The 17489-nt window shown below is 33.5% G+C and overlaps 2 protein-coding genes across 2 annotated transcripts in view; one reads left to right on the forward strand and one right to left on the reverse strand.

Moving 5' to 3' along the window:
• Positions 1-924: 924 nt before the first annotated feature.
• Positions 925-6269, reverse strand: LOC142340321 (uncharacterized). Its single transcript, XM_075390896.1, has 3 exons — positions 6228-6269; positions 2729-2813; positions 925-1146 (listed from the first exon to the last, which is right to left on the reverse strand). The coding sequence occupies exons 1-3, from the start codon at positions 6242-6244 to the stop codon at positions 925-927; spliced, it is 324 nt and encodes a 107-aa protein (XP_075247011.1). The 5' UTR covers positions 6245-6269.
• A 3844-nt stretch (positions 6270-10113) lies between these two features.
• LOC142340322 (uncharacterized) overlaps positions 10114-17489 on the forward strand; it is a 65081-nt gene continuing 57705 nt past the window's right edge. Inside the window, exon 1 of the mRNA XM_075390897.1 lies at positions 10114-10272. Within this exon, the coding sequence (XP_075247012.1) occupies positions 10223-10272 (50 nt within the window). The 5' untranslated portion in view covers positions 10114-10222. The remainder of the gene's footprint in view (positions 10273-17489) is intronic.

Below are 17489 nucleotides of genomic sequence, written 5' to 3' on the forward strand. Positions count from 1 at the left end.
GTGGATTGATGGGTGTGCGGCAAAATCAGGAATAGTTTTGAAATTCTCATGGATTCTTATAATCAAAAATTTTTTAAATTTTTTTTATTTTCGTTCTGCCTTTTTTTTCAAAATCATTTGCTTTTGTTTTTTCAACGTTTATTACTGACAGAAACTTTTATTCACGGCTGCATTAATGACAGCTACCATATACATAATAATGAAGTTGAAGGTAGATATAGTTTGTTTTCAGGAAATTTTATGGGGGTTTTTATGGCTTTGAAGAAGAGTTTTAGTAAACTTTAACTAAATTATTGAGTTCTGTCTTCAATTGCTATACTTTTTGCAGACTGATTACCAAGTCTAACCATTCAAAGATCCAAATAATTCTTCAAGAGGTGTAAGTAAACCTGCACCACGCATTCCGTTGTTACCTAATGTCTCTTATGTCATTGAATGTATTTTTTTAAGGAAATTTCAGTAATTTTTTGAACTTGTCATTTTTTTATATTATTTCAATTTTTTGCTTATTCTCACTAAATACAGTTCAAACTTTCTTTCTTATGAATTACGAACTGATTTTGTTGCGGATTATTTTAAAACAATGGTATCTTCGTTTTGGTACTACGAGTTCCCATACAAAATTTTGTGAGATTTTTTTGCATAATTGATCATATTTGCTGTTGTTTTTGTTTCTTTGGTAAATTGTCACAATACTAAAATATCCAAAAATCTAATTTTTTTTTTCAAAATTTGTAACTGAACATATTTATTGTTTTATTTATTGCAGATTGTTTTATTCGTTTGGTAGTTTGTTGAATGATATGTTGATATATTAATTTTTTTCATCTCTTCCTCATTTGGTAGACAATTAAGTGAAAAATGTAGATGAGAGGGGTCGGAACTTTTTGTGCAAACGCACATTACCGAGCCTCCTTGTTTAGTCTAATGACAATTTTTCTTTCCTGTTAAGCTGCGTGGTGTTGACAGTAATGACGTAATTTCTGAGAATTCGTAGCTGACGGATGATTGGTTGGAACTTCCACTGGTGCTGCTGTCATCATTTTGAGGGAGAGAGGATAAGTCGTGTTGCATCCGACTCTCAGTTGAGTCCAAAGGAACTGTCGGCATATCAGAGGACGACAATTTCTCCGTCACTGCCGCCGACTTCCAATATAGAACTGCTAACTTTTTAATTAAAAAAGGTGAAATTTGAATTAAACAATCGGATTCAAGTTCATAATTTTTGCAAATATTATAGGAAAAAGAGAATGATAAAATCAGTTCTGTTCTGTTAACAAGAAAATGAAAAAGAGTTCAAATTGCTTTCAAGCTACACAGAAGAACGAGAACAAAGCCAATGCGCCTGTGTACATGATAGTAGGAAACCTGGAAAGAAAGCCGAATATATATATATATATATATATATATATATATATATAGAGAGAGAGAGATAGAGAGACCCCAGTGATTGTGGAATTTTTATCGTGTAAGATCTGACACATTTCTGACAAAACCATCCTGCTAATAGCCTGTAAGGGGATGCATCTTCTTATCAGATCTGATATGACGTTTATCAGATCTTATACGATAAAAATTCCTCTTATAAGATCTTACACGATAAAAATTCCTCTTATAAGATCTTACACGATAAAAATTCCTCTTATAAAATCTTAAACGATAAAAATTCCTCTTATAAGATCTTACACGATAAAATTCCTCTTTTAAAATCTTAAACGATAAAAATTCCTCTTATAAGATCCTACACGATAAAAATTCCGTCTTATCAGATCTTACACGATAAAAATTTCCTGTTATATAAATTCCTGAAGTACGGTAGAGAGTCCTAAATTCAGAGTTGCTCTCAAGCAAAATGCTTCGGTGTAGCCGAAAAACTACACCATACAACACTTAAGTGTCAGAGCAACAAAGAGAAAAATATCTTATACTGTCTTTTAAGACTTATAAGATATTGTAAAAAAGATTATTTGAGTGGCAGAGGCTTTCTCCGAAGAGGTGATTATCAAACAAGGCTGAATTGTTTTTTCAAAGACCAAACCTATCTTGGACTGCAAAGTTTAGCCAGAGTACCCAGTTAAGACTCACAATAAAACTGCGCCAAAACATAATCAACAAGCAATTTTTTGTTTCATAATTGGTTAGCTGACCGATTTTTTTTTACTTTCATAGGACCCTGACTACGTTATACGGTTATATTGAAATAATTAAAACATGTCATATCAGATCTTACACGATAAAAATTCCGTCTTATCAGATCTTACACGATAAAAATTCTGATAAGGGGAATGTTTATCTTATAAGATGTCTTATCAGATCTTACACGATAAAAATTATGATAAGAGGAATGTTTATCTTATAAGATGTCTATTCAGATCTTACACGATAAAATTTCCTCTTACCAGAATTTTATCGTGTAAGATCTGATAAGAGGAATTTTTATCGTGTAAGATCTGATTAGATCTTACACGATAAAAATTCTTAGTCAGCATCTTATCAGATCTTATAAATATCAGATCTTATAGTCAGCATCTTATCAGATCTTATTTAAATATATATATATATATATATATATATATATATATATATATTTATGTATATATATTTATATATATATATATATATATATATATATATATATATACATTCGGCTTTCTTTTCAGATTTCCTATCATTTCCCATCATATATAGATAGATAGATAGATATATTGGAATGGAAGGTAACAGTTCCCTTAGATAGAGTGCCTGAAGTTGTGTTTGTAGTTGCTTGAGTGGGTAGTTTGCTCAGCGTCTTGTAGGTGGATTCCTCGTCCGATCTATAACGTTAATTTATTTTATAGTTATTGTAAGCCTAAAGCTACCCTGAGGTATGTAAAATACTATACACAAAAGGTGCCAGGGTCATAATTTGCAAAGATCTTTCTAGCATTATGGCAAGGTTGTAAGTCCACTTGAAATACATGGCGTAATTACGATTTAAAGCACGCGCGTGCAATTTTCAAGATACCAAGCGTATACAGTTCCAGAAGTGAAAATGTCAGGGGTTCTCCTATATGTAGCTCGACGTGTCTATGATTTTTGGCAGTACAAACGTGCAACCTTCTTGTTTTAACAATAAACCTTGCTAAACTTTTAGAACTGAAAGGTAAAAATATCAGCTTTTCATCTAGTCGGCAAAAATGAATTAAAAAATATCATTTACAGTTCACCAATCTCTTTTCGAGCTTACACGCTTATCTTGTAAGATCTTGTAAGAATCTTGCAACTCTTGTACCAAATTGTATAATCTTACAAGAGTCTTGCAAGATTCTTACAAGATCTTAAAAGATAGGCGTTAAATGCATGACTCTTACAAGATAGGTATGTAATCTTGTAAGAGTCTTTCTAGGCGAAATCGGTTTTGCTCTCCGCCTGAACAAAAAGTTTCATGTCAACTTCGCCGTAAATGAGGTATTTGAATTACTCGACTCGAGAAAAATTTTCAATAATCGTTTCATTGGTTTTCTCAAATTTTAATGGCAATCAAGTTTGTTCACGGCTATTAACACTTTGATGCAGAACTAATAAATTTCATTGGAACCATAATTTTTAACATAATTTTGCCTTTTAATTCACAGCTTTTTGTCAAACAATCAAAACAAAATTTAAAGTATGTTTTTATTCCGTTTCTTTGAGTTTCTTAATTTTTTTTATGTGTTTTCAGAAAACGCTTAACATGTAAGATCTTGCAAGACATCTTGCAAGATAGCCAAGTTTCACAAGAGGGCTTACACGCGCTAATCTTGTAAGATCTTACAAGATGTCCTACAAGATAAGCGTGCAGATGCAAGACCTTACGAGATAAGCGTGTGGTTGCAAGATCTTACAAGATAAGAACTTTTTGCAAGATTGATACAAGATCTTACAAGATAGGTGCGCAAGCTCGACTAGGGATGCGAACAAAAGTAGATATGACAACGACCAAGCATATATAAGATTAGCTCTGTTCAGCGAAAATTTTTTCCCTCCAAGACGAAATCTAAGTATGCGTTATTGTGTCAAATTTTCTATCATCACAAAGGCACTGAGGTATTAATTAATAAAATGAAATAAATTTTAGATTCTAACGAAATAAAATTAGTTTTTAACGGATCACTTCACGCTGCAAAAATGACAATTTCATAAACATCAAAAAAGAATTATAATTTTGCCACGTAGAAAATCACTTTTTTGAAGTGATGTTAAACCACCTTGTACTCAAATTCCGTAAACACAATTTACACATTTATTCCCTACAATAGTGGTCTTGCCTACCTATGAAATTCAGAGACATTTACCATATATCCCAATGTAAAGTTGGTGAATACTCTCCAAGATTCAGACACATCTAAGTTGTTTCGCAATAAGAAATTATTCACAATTTTTGTCTTTCTGATGCCTAGCTCAAACGGAAACCCAGTCCTAATGAAACAAATGTGAAACCAGATCACAATTTTAGACAAAAATTTTTTCTTCTGAAACTTGGATGGAATTTGTCAATTTTGCTTTGGGTATCTGTCTCGCGTCTCATCTCAATTTCATGGTTAGGTTTTACCACCAACGAGTTCTGATGTAAATATTTAAAAGTTGATTTCAAAATCTGATCAAATGTTAGTTTAAATACAGCGACAAACATTACATCTTTCTTGTGTAAACTTATAGGAAGCTAACTGAATTTTCATGCTTATTGTATTTTTGCCATACCTTGCTGTGTTGTCATAATACAGGACTCTCAACATTCTACACATCTATAGGATCTTTTCCGCTTGTGCCACCCAGCTTAGTGAGCGCATAATATTTGCACCCCCAGTTGCACGTGCCATTTTTTAACATAAAGATTTACTATGTAATGGCACGTTCTTTCTAACTCGGGGCGCAAAACGTACTGGGGGGGGGGGCACAAACGGAAAAGATCCCATCTATCTAACAGAAGGTAAATTAATTTCATATTAAGTTGTTAAAAAGAGTTTGTTCATGCCTGGTAAGGAAAAAATAAACAAAGATAAAACCTTACACGAACGTTTGAAACAGAGTTTTTTTCGGTGGATCTATTTTGTTTCGCCCCCCCCCCCAGCTTAGTGAGCATAAATTTTTTTGATCTATTCTGTTTCGGCCCCCAGTGTTTTTTACGCCCCCAGTTACAAATTATATGTTGTTATATAGCACGTTACTATGTAAAAAAAATAGCACGTGCGCCTGGGGGGCGTAAAAAATGTCAGCTCACTAAACTGGGGGGGGGGGAGCAGAATAGATCCAATTTTTCATAACCCCCTATTTTATAGCGCACGTGCTATTTTATTACATAGTAACGTGGTATATAACATAATATTATTTGTAACTGGGGGTCATAAAAAACACTAGGGGCCGAATAAATCTTTTTCGGTGTATATAGTTGATGCTCCTCTTTTTATTTCAAAATCTCTGGAATGCAATGATTCTGAGTTTTTAAAGGATTGCGCGGTACAAAATAAACATAACCAACAAAAATTTGATCTTTTTCGTTTGTGCCGCCCCGTACGTTATGCGCCCCCCAGTAACAGAGCACGTGTCATTACAGAGTAAATCATTATGTAACAAAATTGCACGTGCGTCTGGGGGTGCAAATAAAGTGCACCCACTAAGCGGGAGGGGGCACAAACGGAAAAGATCCCAAAAATTATTGAATTTCTTAATTGTTTGGAATACTTTGCCTTCCGTAGAATTTTGGGATATTTTCCGTTTATGCACCCCCAGCTTAGTGGGTGCAAATTATTTGCACCCCACAGACGCACGTGACATATTTTTCTATACTGATTTACTATGTAATTACACGTGCTCTGTAATAAACCCACTAAGCTTGGGGGTCCAAAACAGAATAGATCCAAAAGTTCTGTTTCAATTACATTAATTTCAAAATGTTGCCATGAACTCTTCTTTTTGATTCTTTGATATTTGTCTACTACGGTCATTTTTTGTAAATTCAAAATTTGTTATATATAAATCTGAAACATAGGCATTAAAGCATTTTATCCTCAAGGATATTTAAATCTGTCAGAATAATTCGGCTCGGTGTTGGTATAAAAACATACAAATAGATAAACAGACTTTTATTGAACTTTTTTGCTAATCTAAGTTGAGAAGCCGCTGTGGCTTCATGTTGTTTTGCTGCGCTTATGCATAAGCAATTAAATTTTATAGTTTAGAATTCTGAAGTGACCTTATTTTCTACTTACATATATATGCCTTGCATCTTGTTGCTGACGTTTGTTTTTGGCTGACATTGAAAAAATCTAAATATATTTCAGGAAAAAAGCACTTAATTCCTTGAAAGGAGGCACTTGCGCCAATTAAAGAGCCCGATGCAGCCTAGAGTTGCAGTTCTAATTTAATTAGAGAACATAGAGGTAATAACTACATCACTTTTCACTAATCAACTACAAAAAATTACGAAATTAGAATCCAAATTTATGAGCATTGATGAAGAGAGCATGTTTTAACAGAAAAAAATGTCACGGTGGATTCCTCAAAAACATTTCTGGTCCATCAATAATACTACTTTTTTGGTAAAATTGCAAGTTGAAGGTGACTGAATTGGTTCAGAATTTGTTACAAGCTAAAATTTGAACGGAATAAAAATCCTGTTACCCAGGTTGATGTCCAGACCCAAATTGAGCTATGATCAGACTTTCCAGACCAAAATGACCTCTGATCAGAATTTCCAGACAAAGTGACCTCTGATCAGACTTTCCAGGCCAAGATATCTTCTGATCAGACGGTACCCAGACTATAGTCCAGACAATAGTGCGCTTATGATCAGACTCAAATTCAGATAATTGTCAAGACTTTAAACAGACTATTATCAGACCTTTTAGAGCGAAGTGACCCCTGATCAGAAATTAAACCTAAACACGCACGGGACTAAGTATCGTAATAATATATGCGTTTTATAAAAACCGATGTCTCTTGCAAAAAGTTCAATGAAGTCAATTCAAAATCGAAAGCGTTCTTGTGAAACAGAAGATTTAAAGGAAAATATTAAATTGAAACTTTATTGCCATTGTGTAAGTTCGCCGGCACCATAGATGAAGTTTGATAGTTATTTGTAAGAGATCTGAATCTACAGTTGCTATTTCTTTTTATAAAAACAACAACCACTTATTAGTGGTTAGACTCTTTTGTCCTGATCGGAGGCAAGGGACTGCAAATTAGTCTCTGTTCAGAACAGATATCTTTTTCTTTGGCGCATTGCAGAGCCATAACCACCTAGGTATTAGAAAAAATGCAAAAAATATTGCTCAGACTCAAGTGCGCACGACATGGCCTCTGATAAGACTCAAGTGTACTCGATACGGCCTCTGATCAGACTCAAGTGCGCTCGAATCCGAATCTGATCAGAAATTTCAGACCGAAGTGACCTATGATCGGACCTTCCCTAAATCAGACCATGGACCAGACTATTTTGCGTTCGAACTGCTGTCCAGACCCTGTAATTTCGTTCTGGGAACACACGGGTGTGCGTTCAAATGGGTCTGATCATAGCTGAATTTGGGTCTGGACCTCAACCTGGCTGATGTGCATTTATACGCAGCTTTCTGCAAGTGATTGTCAGTAAAATTTACGCTGAAAATTTGTCATTGGGGCAGATCAACTTAGTCAGCTAGTTTTTTAGGAGATTTTAGGTGATTATGTCGTAAACACGACGTGCAATAAAAACCACATTTGCCCATTTTTTGTTTTTATTGATTCTACGTTCCCTGCCCTACATAGTAGACCTCTCATTCCAAGAAAAATCTTATCTAACTCTTTCTCAAGATTTGACAGGATTTTTTGACTCTCTAAATCTATTACAAAACCGCAATCAACTCGCCTTGTGCTCATACTCGGGTGCACGCTTCCTCTTGCCAGGGCATCAAGTCCCTAGGGCGACTAAATTTAAAGTTCCAACACATGCTCTGAGCATAATATGTATTTTTCAAATGTATTTAGTGCCCTCTGGCACCAGATCACATCTTCTCACCTGCCTGGTGCAGCCTATAGCTTATTTGGAGAACCCAACTATTAGATATTGCGTCAACTTAGGTTAGCAGTGGCAAAACTGCCACAAGTGAGATTTTCTAAATATGGATTTCTTATATACTTGGATACGAAGTGTTTGTTTCAACTGTTGTTTGAATCACAGTGCACAGGAGAAATAGTGCATAATGAAAAGTAAAAGCAGTTACGTCTTTATTTTTTATCATTATACTAAATCTTTGATACTTGGAGGCATGATTTTCCTTTGTTGTTCGATTTTCATAAAAAACATGTTTAGCAGATTAAAATTAAAGTTTACATGAATAGCAGGGTGAGTGGTGCACAAAACCCCATTGCCTCTTTAATTGAGTTATCCATGTAACCATATAGGAGAAATTAAAGCGTATTTTGAAAAATTTAAGTGTTTTATTCATTCTCCAAACATTTTGAAAAAAAACAGTATTAGCATTTTTTATCTTCAGTTTACGAGAAAAACTTCACCCGATTGTTGCCATGCTTTTAGTCTGCTAGTTCCAGATGCATTTTTGACTGAGATATCTTGATTATAATTTACGTGGGATGAAGAGATGAAAAATGTTGGGTTCTTGATTGACATATGAGAATTTCTGTCTAAATGGAAATTATTTGTTACTACGTATGGCAACAAATTTGGACAAATCAGTGCACTTCTAAGACATCATTGCAAACTATTTGTTTAAGTTGAGGTGCCTCAAGATTTTTAATGCGTGATTTTTCTAGAATCTCTAATTGATTGCAGTGACACTGGCAGCGTGAAAAAAAACACAATGAGCGGGTGTGGTAAACAAACTCTTAGATTATAAGTGTGATAGCTATCGATGTCCAACGATAATTTTTTCTGATACTAAAGATTGCCTCATTTGTTCCATAAATTTACCAATCATTCAAGAATGGACGTAATAGTGTCCGAAAGCAGTAGTCTAAAGAATTTAATTTACATATTTTCATCACAAAAGAAAATGTCTAAGAACAAATTAATGTTTCAATTGTCCATTAACTCAGATATGCAATAACACCACGCAAAGTCACCTTAACGGAAATATAATTCATGCACATCTACAAATTTAATGTACTTTAGATTGCTGCTTTTGACCTAATAATTGATGGAAATCGAAGACTGAGTGAAATCATTAATAACCAGTTTTGAAAACAATAGCCAAATGTGCTTTGATTACAAGCGTCAGCGTTTTTTGTATGACCTATTATGGCTGCCAAACTAGCAAATTGGTTATTGATGCTGAATATTACGTCATAGTCATACTGCAGTATCAACCGATAAAAAATCAAGAATATCTTTATTATAAATGCATATAAGCATTACAAGATAGCGCCCTGTATATGTTAAAACAAAGTCTTAGTCGCCCGAGGGACTCAGTGCCCTGACACGAGGGTGCTTTCGCCCAAGCGCTGGGCTTAAGGCCTGAAAAGGACTAAGATCTAACTCTAACGTATTTAGAGAACCAAAGGGTACAAACGTGTTGAATTACAATTGAAATTTAAGTTAAATACACTTTTGCACATTAGTGAAAGAAAAATTTTCTGCAGATTGACTGTTTTTTTTTCACGTTTTTCAGCAATGTCAATCATTTTTTCTCCAATTCATGGTCACTGCAAAAATCTTTTGACCCAATAGATATTTTTGGCGCAACTTTAAGATCAGAGACAGCAGTATCGCCAGATAATTCCATATTTCCCTCCAAAGTAGCGTCCGAATCGTCACTCTCTATGTCTACGACGAACACGGCGTTTTATTTACTTATTATTTAAATTCCACTTCTTTCAGATTAGATGAAACCAAAAAAGACAAGTTAAAAAGCATATAAATATACACGAGTTGAAATAACCCAAACGTCTCCGTCTCCAATAGCGAAGCAGCCGATTAATTATAGCGATTTGATTCACGTGCCAACAGTTAGATTTCTTAGTTTTAAGCAATGAACTTAGACTTTCACTTCATTAAGTTTAAGTTCAACTTTTCAAACTAAGCTCTCTGCCTCGAAGTTTTAGTAACCGATGAAATCGTACCCTGGGTTCTCCAAGTTGCATAGTATAGCGGATCCAAAACCGTACGACTCTAATAAATGAGATCGAAACAAGTATCATTGCGATTCACTTTTGACTTACTGGCAGTAAGTTTTGTCCTGTCTTTAAAAACGATCTGTCTCTGTGTGTAAATATGGCATCAATCGAGAACGAGAGACGACAATCCAGTTTAAATGCCAATATGTTAGTCAATTTTTTGTACGTTTCCCTTTTTTAGCCTTTCCATGTTTAATGAACATATAAAATATAGCCTCCCCTTGATTGCCGTACTGAGGGAGGTGATGGTGGTGGCATATTGTATTGGGGATGACGACCGAAACAATTTAGAAAAAAAGACAGCTAACGCCCCTGCATATAATTGATTAAAAATAGCCGGAAGAATTACAGAAACGACTCGATAACGGAAGCTGACAACATTTAATGACGCTACCAAACTTAAATAATGCCGCAGCAGTGTCAGCTTATCGACTGCGCTTCTTCTTTTCATCAAACTTTTTAAAAAATGACAGTTTTAAAAAAATTCAAATTAATGCTTAGATTTATATTTAGAGATTCACAATAGTGTCAAGTTAGGGTAATATTTTTAATCTTTCTGTTGTTCTTTTGTTTTAAAACTAATAATTAATTTGAACTAACAAGAACAAATTTTTAGTTTGAGCTTTCCGAGAACAATTATCGTTCCGACGCACTTTTGTGGGGTGAAAAAATATAATCAAATGGGTTTTTTTTAATTGTTCCGACCCCCACTTTAGTGGGGAGGTAGGAACTATGTACTCAACTGGGTTCTTTTTGTTCAGACAATTTTGGCCGATCGATATATTCATCGTAGATAGTTGTGAGTGTTATCTTTAAAAAAGCACGTACATCCTAGAATGTAGAATCCAAAAGTTTTTTTTCGATTTTCGTTTGATACAGGGAATTATCGAGGTTTAAAGTTTTGTGAATATTCGACAGTTTTTATTCACTTTTTCAGTAATTTTTGCTAACATTTGGCACAATTTCAGTAGTATAATCTAAAATAAGTCACAATTTTTAAAGGTAGAGTGTTATCCTTACCCATAGAGATAGAGAAGCGTTGCTAAAATGTTTGATTGATGTTTTTTGGCCAAAAATTTCAAAACTCAAACTTTTTTCATCAAAAATGACACACAATATGCTTTTTTGGTCCACTTTAGTGAAGTTTGCCAGACGTAGTGACCCAGAGAGCTTGACAAAGACTCCTTAATCTCCGAAAGAGCGCTAATTTAAATTAGGCGCCCCATGAAAGTCTGCTGTAATTAAAATGTTGCCGTTTTAACAGCAGTTTTAATTTGCAGATCTAACTCAAAAATTGTACAAAATGCATCGTTGTTTTTTGATGTTTGAAGAATTTCACTCAACAATTGGCCTAATTCGCAAACACTTGGAAAGCTTGGGTGGATTGTTGAGCGAGGTATAAAATTAGGGATAGCTTTGATATTATCATGGAGTCTTACGATCAGAAATGCTTAGTTTTTATTTTGCTGCTGCTTTTTTTTCAAAAGATTTTGCCTTTTTCCTATCGAGGTTTTCTTACTGATTAAATTTTTTATTCACGGCTCCTTTAATGACAGCTCCCATTCTCATAGAAGTGAGGCCGAATATAGATATAGTTTTTTTCAGAGAACCTCAGGGTTTTTATGACCTTGAGGAAGAATTTTAGTAAATTTTAACTGAATCCTTTTTTGTTTTGACTTCAATTGTTATTCCTTTGGCAGTCTGGTCTAACCATTCAAAGATTCAAATGGTTTCCCCAAAAAATGTAAGTGAACCTGTACCCCGAATTTGGCTGTTAATTAACGTCTCTTAAGTCAATGTAATTGTTTTAAGGAAATTTTAGTGAATTTTTGAACTTGACATTTTTTGTTTTAATTCAGTCAACTTTCTGCTTATTCTCAAAAAACGGGTCCACTTTTCATTCTTATGAAATTCGAACTAATTTTGCGGCGGATTGTTTAAACAGGACGTTTTTGTGCTGTTGATACTACGAGGTTTCAAAAAAAACTTTTTTTGTACATAATTGCCCATTTTTGCTGTTGTTTTTGTTTCAATGGTAAATCTTCACATTACTTAACAATATGACTGAAAACACTTCCAAAATTTGTAATTGAATGCGTTTTTTTAATTTCTCAACAAATGGTTTTAAGCGCTGCGACTCCGTTCTGTTGCAGAATTGGTAGATGTTTCTTATTTTCTGCCCTCTATTTTCTCTAAAATTTTGTTTTCGTGTTTTTTTCGATAATTAAAGGTCGCAGTGACCAACTATAGATCCATAAATGAAGACAAAAACTGATTTCGGTGTATAGCTGATGTTTTTTTTTTGACTTTCAATATAAATTTTTTAAAAAAAAAAAGAGTAAAAGCATTTTCAACTTATTCCTTTTTGTTCTGGCTTCCATTTTTTTTTAATTTACCACGTTGTATTAATTTCGAAATTTAGCCTCATTAATGAGGGATATTTCTAATGATTTTGTGAACCAAATAATAAATTTTCTATTGTTTAGACGCGCTGACTGATATCTTCAGGGCTTAGACAATTTGTTTCAAAAGAATTTCGTGAAATTTGGATACTTTGCAATTTTTGTGGTTCTTTTAGCTGCCATTTTATAATAGTTGTTTTAAAACGATATAATGATAATCAAAGGAGACGCAAATGAAAATTTTTTGTTCTCCAGGTTAATGTTTTTGAAATCTAATGGCTTCAACACTGTGTTTTTGTAAAATATTTTGAGGGATTTTTGAGTTGAGCTTGAAATTATTGTTAATTTAAAGTCTTATGAATTATTCTCATTAATATCAGTTGCAATTAGTTTTTCAGGAAGTTACCGGATAAACTGTCAACTCTTTTTGTTGAAAGTTTAAGTTGGTTTTGAGTTTTCAAAATTTTTTTTCAAATAAAGACAATGTTTTTGAGATGTTCCAATCTTATTTCTGTTAACTTGTAGCTGAGAAACTCTTCAAATAAATCACATCCCTTATCCCTTGAACTACAATTTGCTCTTTATAACGTTTTTAATTTCCTTCAATTGCCTTTGTTCTCGGTACAACCAGTTTTCATAAAATATTCGTGACTTTTGTATAATCGCCCATTTTTGTAAGTTTTTAGTTTCATTTCACATTAATACAATAAAGGTCGGTCTTCTCTCCATTTTATAAAAAATAATCAGCCATTTCAATGTTTTTCGTGAACAACCAAATGTTTGACCGGCTGAGATATCCTTTTCATGCAAATTCTTTTGTGCAAATTTTACCTTTTGCCTATATTTACCGCTTTTTAAAGTCGTATGAAATATCCTGGATAATGAAAGGTCTGAATCAATCACCATAGAGATATAAAAGGATTTTTGATCTTTTTCACTTGATGCATAATTCTTGCAATCAGTTTGAAGTTAGTTCTCTTCAAAGAAAAACCATTGTTTTATTAAACCTTGCCCTATTGCTCATATTTGTCGACTTGTTATCAAGTCGCATTGAGGAAAAGTACTATATTTTTCTCTAATAAACCACAGATTAATTTTCCTTGTATAAGTTTTATCTGAAGCCATTTTGATTTCAATATTAATGGTTTTCAAAAAAAGGACACCGAGTTTCTTTCGTAACTAATATTTGTGATTAATTGATTCTTCTATTTGATTCCCAGGTCTCATAGGCCCTCCAATATAGATTATTTAATGATTTGTTAGTCTGTGGAACGATATGTTGATACGTTTTTTATTATCTCTTCCTCATTTTGTAGACAATTAAGTGAAAAATGAAGATGAGAGGGGTGGGAAATTTATGTGCGAACGCACGTAACCGAGCCTCCTTGTTTATATTAATAATTGCAATACACAAAAGATGTGAAGCTCAGCAAAATTTCCCTGTCCATCATAAACAATCTGGCGCCAATGAGGTACAAAATAATCCATCAAAATTTACTCAAAGTAAAAACAAATTTTATTCTAACTTTCCGAGAAAAACTCCCCAGCAGTAAAGCCAAAATACAATCTGAAAATGTTTGTAGATGAATCAGAGTAAAATCTGAACCAGATGCAAAGAATTGAAAATCAGAATGAAAGCATTCCCGGGTCGAGAAAAAATGGAAAAATATGTGAGATAAGCGGTGAAAAGTTAGTTTTTTCACCGCAAATTTCGTACATTATTTTGCGGTGAAATTCAGTGAATGCGGTGAAATTATGTAAATTCACCGCTTGACTAAGCGGTGATCTTACAAAAATTCATCGCTAAAGATGTACTTTCACCTCCCTTACAAGGGTTCGAACCTCTCACCTCCTGCATGTCATGCACTTCTTTTTCCACTGCGCCATCTCTTACTAACTTCTAGAAATTTATGTGAAATAAATCAAATTCACTCTACTTTCTGTAAAACATGCGCGATAAATTTTTTTAAGATTTGCGATTTTTAGCGGTGAAATTACATATTTTATAGGTGAAATGTGGTGATTTTTTGTAAGTTAACCGCTCACTCTAATGGTAAAATTACATAAAATCATCGCTAAGAAAAAAGTGTCAAAAAGATATAAGAGTAAGATGTAGTTTTAGTGGGAGGGTAACTCTAACAATTCCTCCCTTATTCCCCATTAATTTCACCGCATGCTTCGCTGATCTCACATAATTTTAACAATTTTTTCTAAGCGGTGAATTTATGTAAGTTCACCACACTAAGTTGAGCGGTGAATTTATGTAATTTCACTGCATTCACTGCTTATCTTACATAATTTGGACACATTTTTTCGAGGATACGAATTTATGTAATTTCATCGCTAAATGCAGCGAAGAAATTATATAATTTCACCGCTACTAGGCGATAAAAGTTTTTTTTCACCGCATTAACTGCCTGGTTTATGTAATTTCACCGCATTCACCCATTGGAATTATTGTTTTCACATCTGCAGAAGTATAGTCACATCACAAAGTTAATGATTCTGATCGCACAACTGTATTCTTTTTCATGGTCTAGAAAATGATTTTAGCCTGATACTGAACAGATAAAACAGAGAAATTTGAGGACTCTTTATATTTCCCAGTCGCTTTGAAGTTGGACGTGATGAACAATTCATATATAAAACATACAATTTATACATAACACATACATAAAAATGCAGAACATACATAAAAATCGGCTATCTCGAAACTTACGAACTAAATATTCCCAGACATCATGCACTTCACCAGACGCCAGAAGATGGACAATCAAAGCAATATTTGCTTTACAGAACATAGCGATGAATTATACCAGTCACCGCTACAAGTATAACAATTATCAGCCAAAATTATAACAAGATGATTTTTAATCTTCTGTCCATCCTGCATGCAACAACTCTAGATCATATTCGAACCCCCTTCCTCTCATTTTGTTCAAAAACAGGTATATTGGAATTGATTAACCATGAGGTTCAATTTACACAATGTAAAATTATAAATCAAAATTAATAACTCTTTTCCATGAATAAATAAATAATAACTATATATCAGTTTCAAGTTTTCATTAATTAATGTAATAAAATAAACTTTAAGGCCTTCAATTTTGTGTCCATTGAAACTCGATCGTGGGTTTTTCTGCATTTCTTCTTTTATCATTTTTTCTATGATTTGTCCTTTCTTAGAACTCCAGGAAATTTATTCCAGTTAAAAACATTATTTTTATTAATAGCCGCCCTCATCTTCTCAGCCGGCTATTATAGCGCTCCTATTTTTTTTTTTACAATTCAAAGAATTTGAATTGTATTGGGGCGCTGTCTTTTTTTTTTTTTTTAAGATCTGTTCAGACATTTTTGAAGTCAAATTGGAGTAGTGATTTTGGTCACGCCGAAACAGGAAATGGAGCGAAAAAGCGAGTGGTTTTGCGGCGTGAATTTTTTTCGCTCTAATTTTAAATTAGAGTGCAAAAATGGTGTTTGAACAAAAATTCGGTTTCTCGGTAGTGGTTTTTTGTTCACATGCGGCAATTTCACTCTGATTTTTACTGTTTTTTCGATTTTTTGGATCGAATTTTTTTCTAAATGGTTTTCCCAATCCATTCACAGCTCATTCTAGGCCTAGTTTTTTGTTTGAATTAAATTTTCATTTCTCGCTTTTGTTCACATGCGGCATTTTGACATTGATTTTTTGTTTCTTTTTTCTTATTTTTGATCTGATTTTTTTAAAAATGGTTTTCTCAATTCACTCATAGTCCACTCTAGGTCTAGTTGTTCTGTTTAGTCAATGAAAATTCTTTGAATTGTACGTCAGGACTTGTCCTGCTATGTTTTTTACTTCGTCGAATAAAAAAATGTTTCGCTTTACCTCATTTTGCCGCCTTTTCAACATTTTGCGTGAAATCTTTTTGACTTCTCCAGGCTAGTTTCTCTCTTCTCTCATTCTGCTAATAGTGATTTTGAACATCAGTTGCTCAGCAAAGCAACTCAAAATGAACAGAGTCAGTATAAAAAATTGAAGTCAGAAATAGAAACGGGATAAACCCATAAAGCCCAATTTTAGATGCCCGCTATTTGAACGTCGTTCCTGTAAGTATTAGTTACCTCTCTCTAATGCTTATTGTTATTGATAGTAGCCCCTGTAGCCTCTCTCTACGAAACAGAAGTATGTTCAACTACGAAATGCCATCAAAATAAATCGGACTTAAAAAAATGTTTTTGTACAAATTTTTTTTTTCAATATCTTCTGTTATTTCAATCCCAATCATGCTTATTGGAATCAACGGCGGCTATTTTCCGGCAATCTGCCGGGTATGTTTAATGAAGTGTGGCTCGAAATTGATTTATTTTCGCCGTGGGAGAAAAATCATATGCACAATTATTTACATTAATTTCATTAGTTCTGATTATTTTGAAAATTTTGACGTGTGTTTCTGTTTGTTGAATAGAACTGAAAAATCTAATTAATAATGGTTTTGTTATAAGAACCATTGTGCTTTGTGAATAAAATTTTGTTTGCGAGAAGACAGTTCTTCTAAATTTAGTTTAAACAAACTGATTTTTTACTCCCTTCAAATTATATATTTATACTGTAAAGTGAGCAAGATGGCAAATTTTGAAAAATGGCACTAAATCTAAATGCAGCAAAATATGTGAATTCATTTTACTGATAATTTAGGATGTTTTTGGTATATTGACCAAGAAAAACACCTAAATACATAATTTCGAAAGTTGGTTTCAGTGAGTGACGTTAAAAATCAACACAATAAGCAGTTGGCAACTTCTCGTTTTCAAAACCAAATTTTCCGTCTTCCCTTTATTTAGAGTCAGATTATTTTGTTTTATATATTTTTTAGTCCCCATAAAAATTCAGCCACAACTTTCAAATTAAATAGTTTCATTTTTTTGTGATCTTTTCCGATTGTGCCCCCTTGCCTGGACGTTATGCCCTCAGTTACACAGACT

This window comes from Convolutriloba macropyga, chromosome 5 (assembly GCF_964194025.1).
Source record: "Convolutriloba macropyga chromosome 5, txConMacr16.3, whole genome shotgun sequence".
Classification (NCBI taxonomy): domain Eukaryota; kingdom Metazoa; phylum Xenacoelomorpha; order Acoela; family Convolutidae; genus Convolutriloba; species Convolutriloba macropyga.

Excerpts from the sequence above, each read along its gene's own strand:
- LOC142340321 (XM_075390896.1), bottom strand. Across the intron at positions 1,147-2,728 it reads CTTCAGGCACTCTATCTAAG|TCGGCGGCAGTGACGGAGAA; the intron begins GGAACTGTTACC and ends CTATATTGGAAG.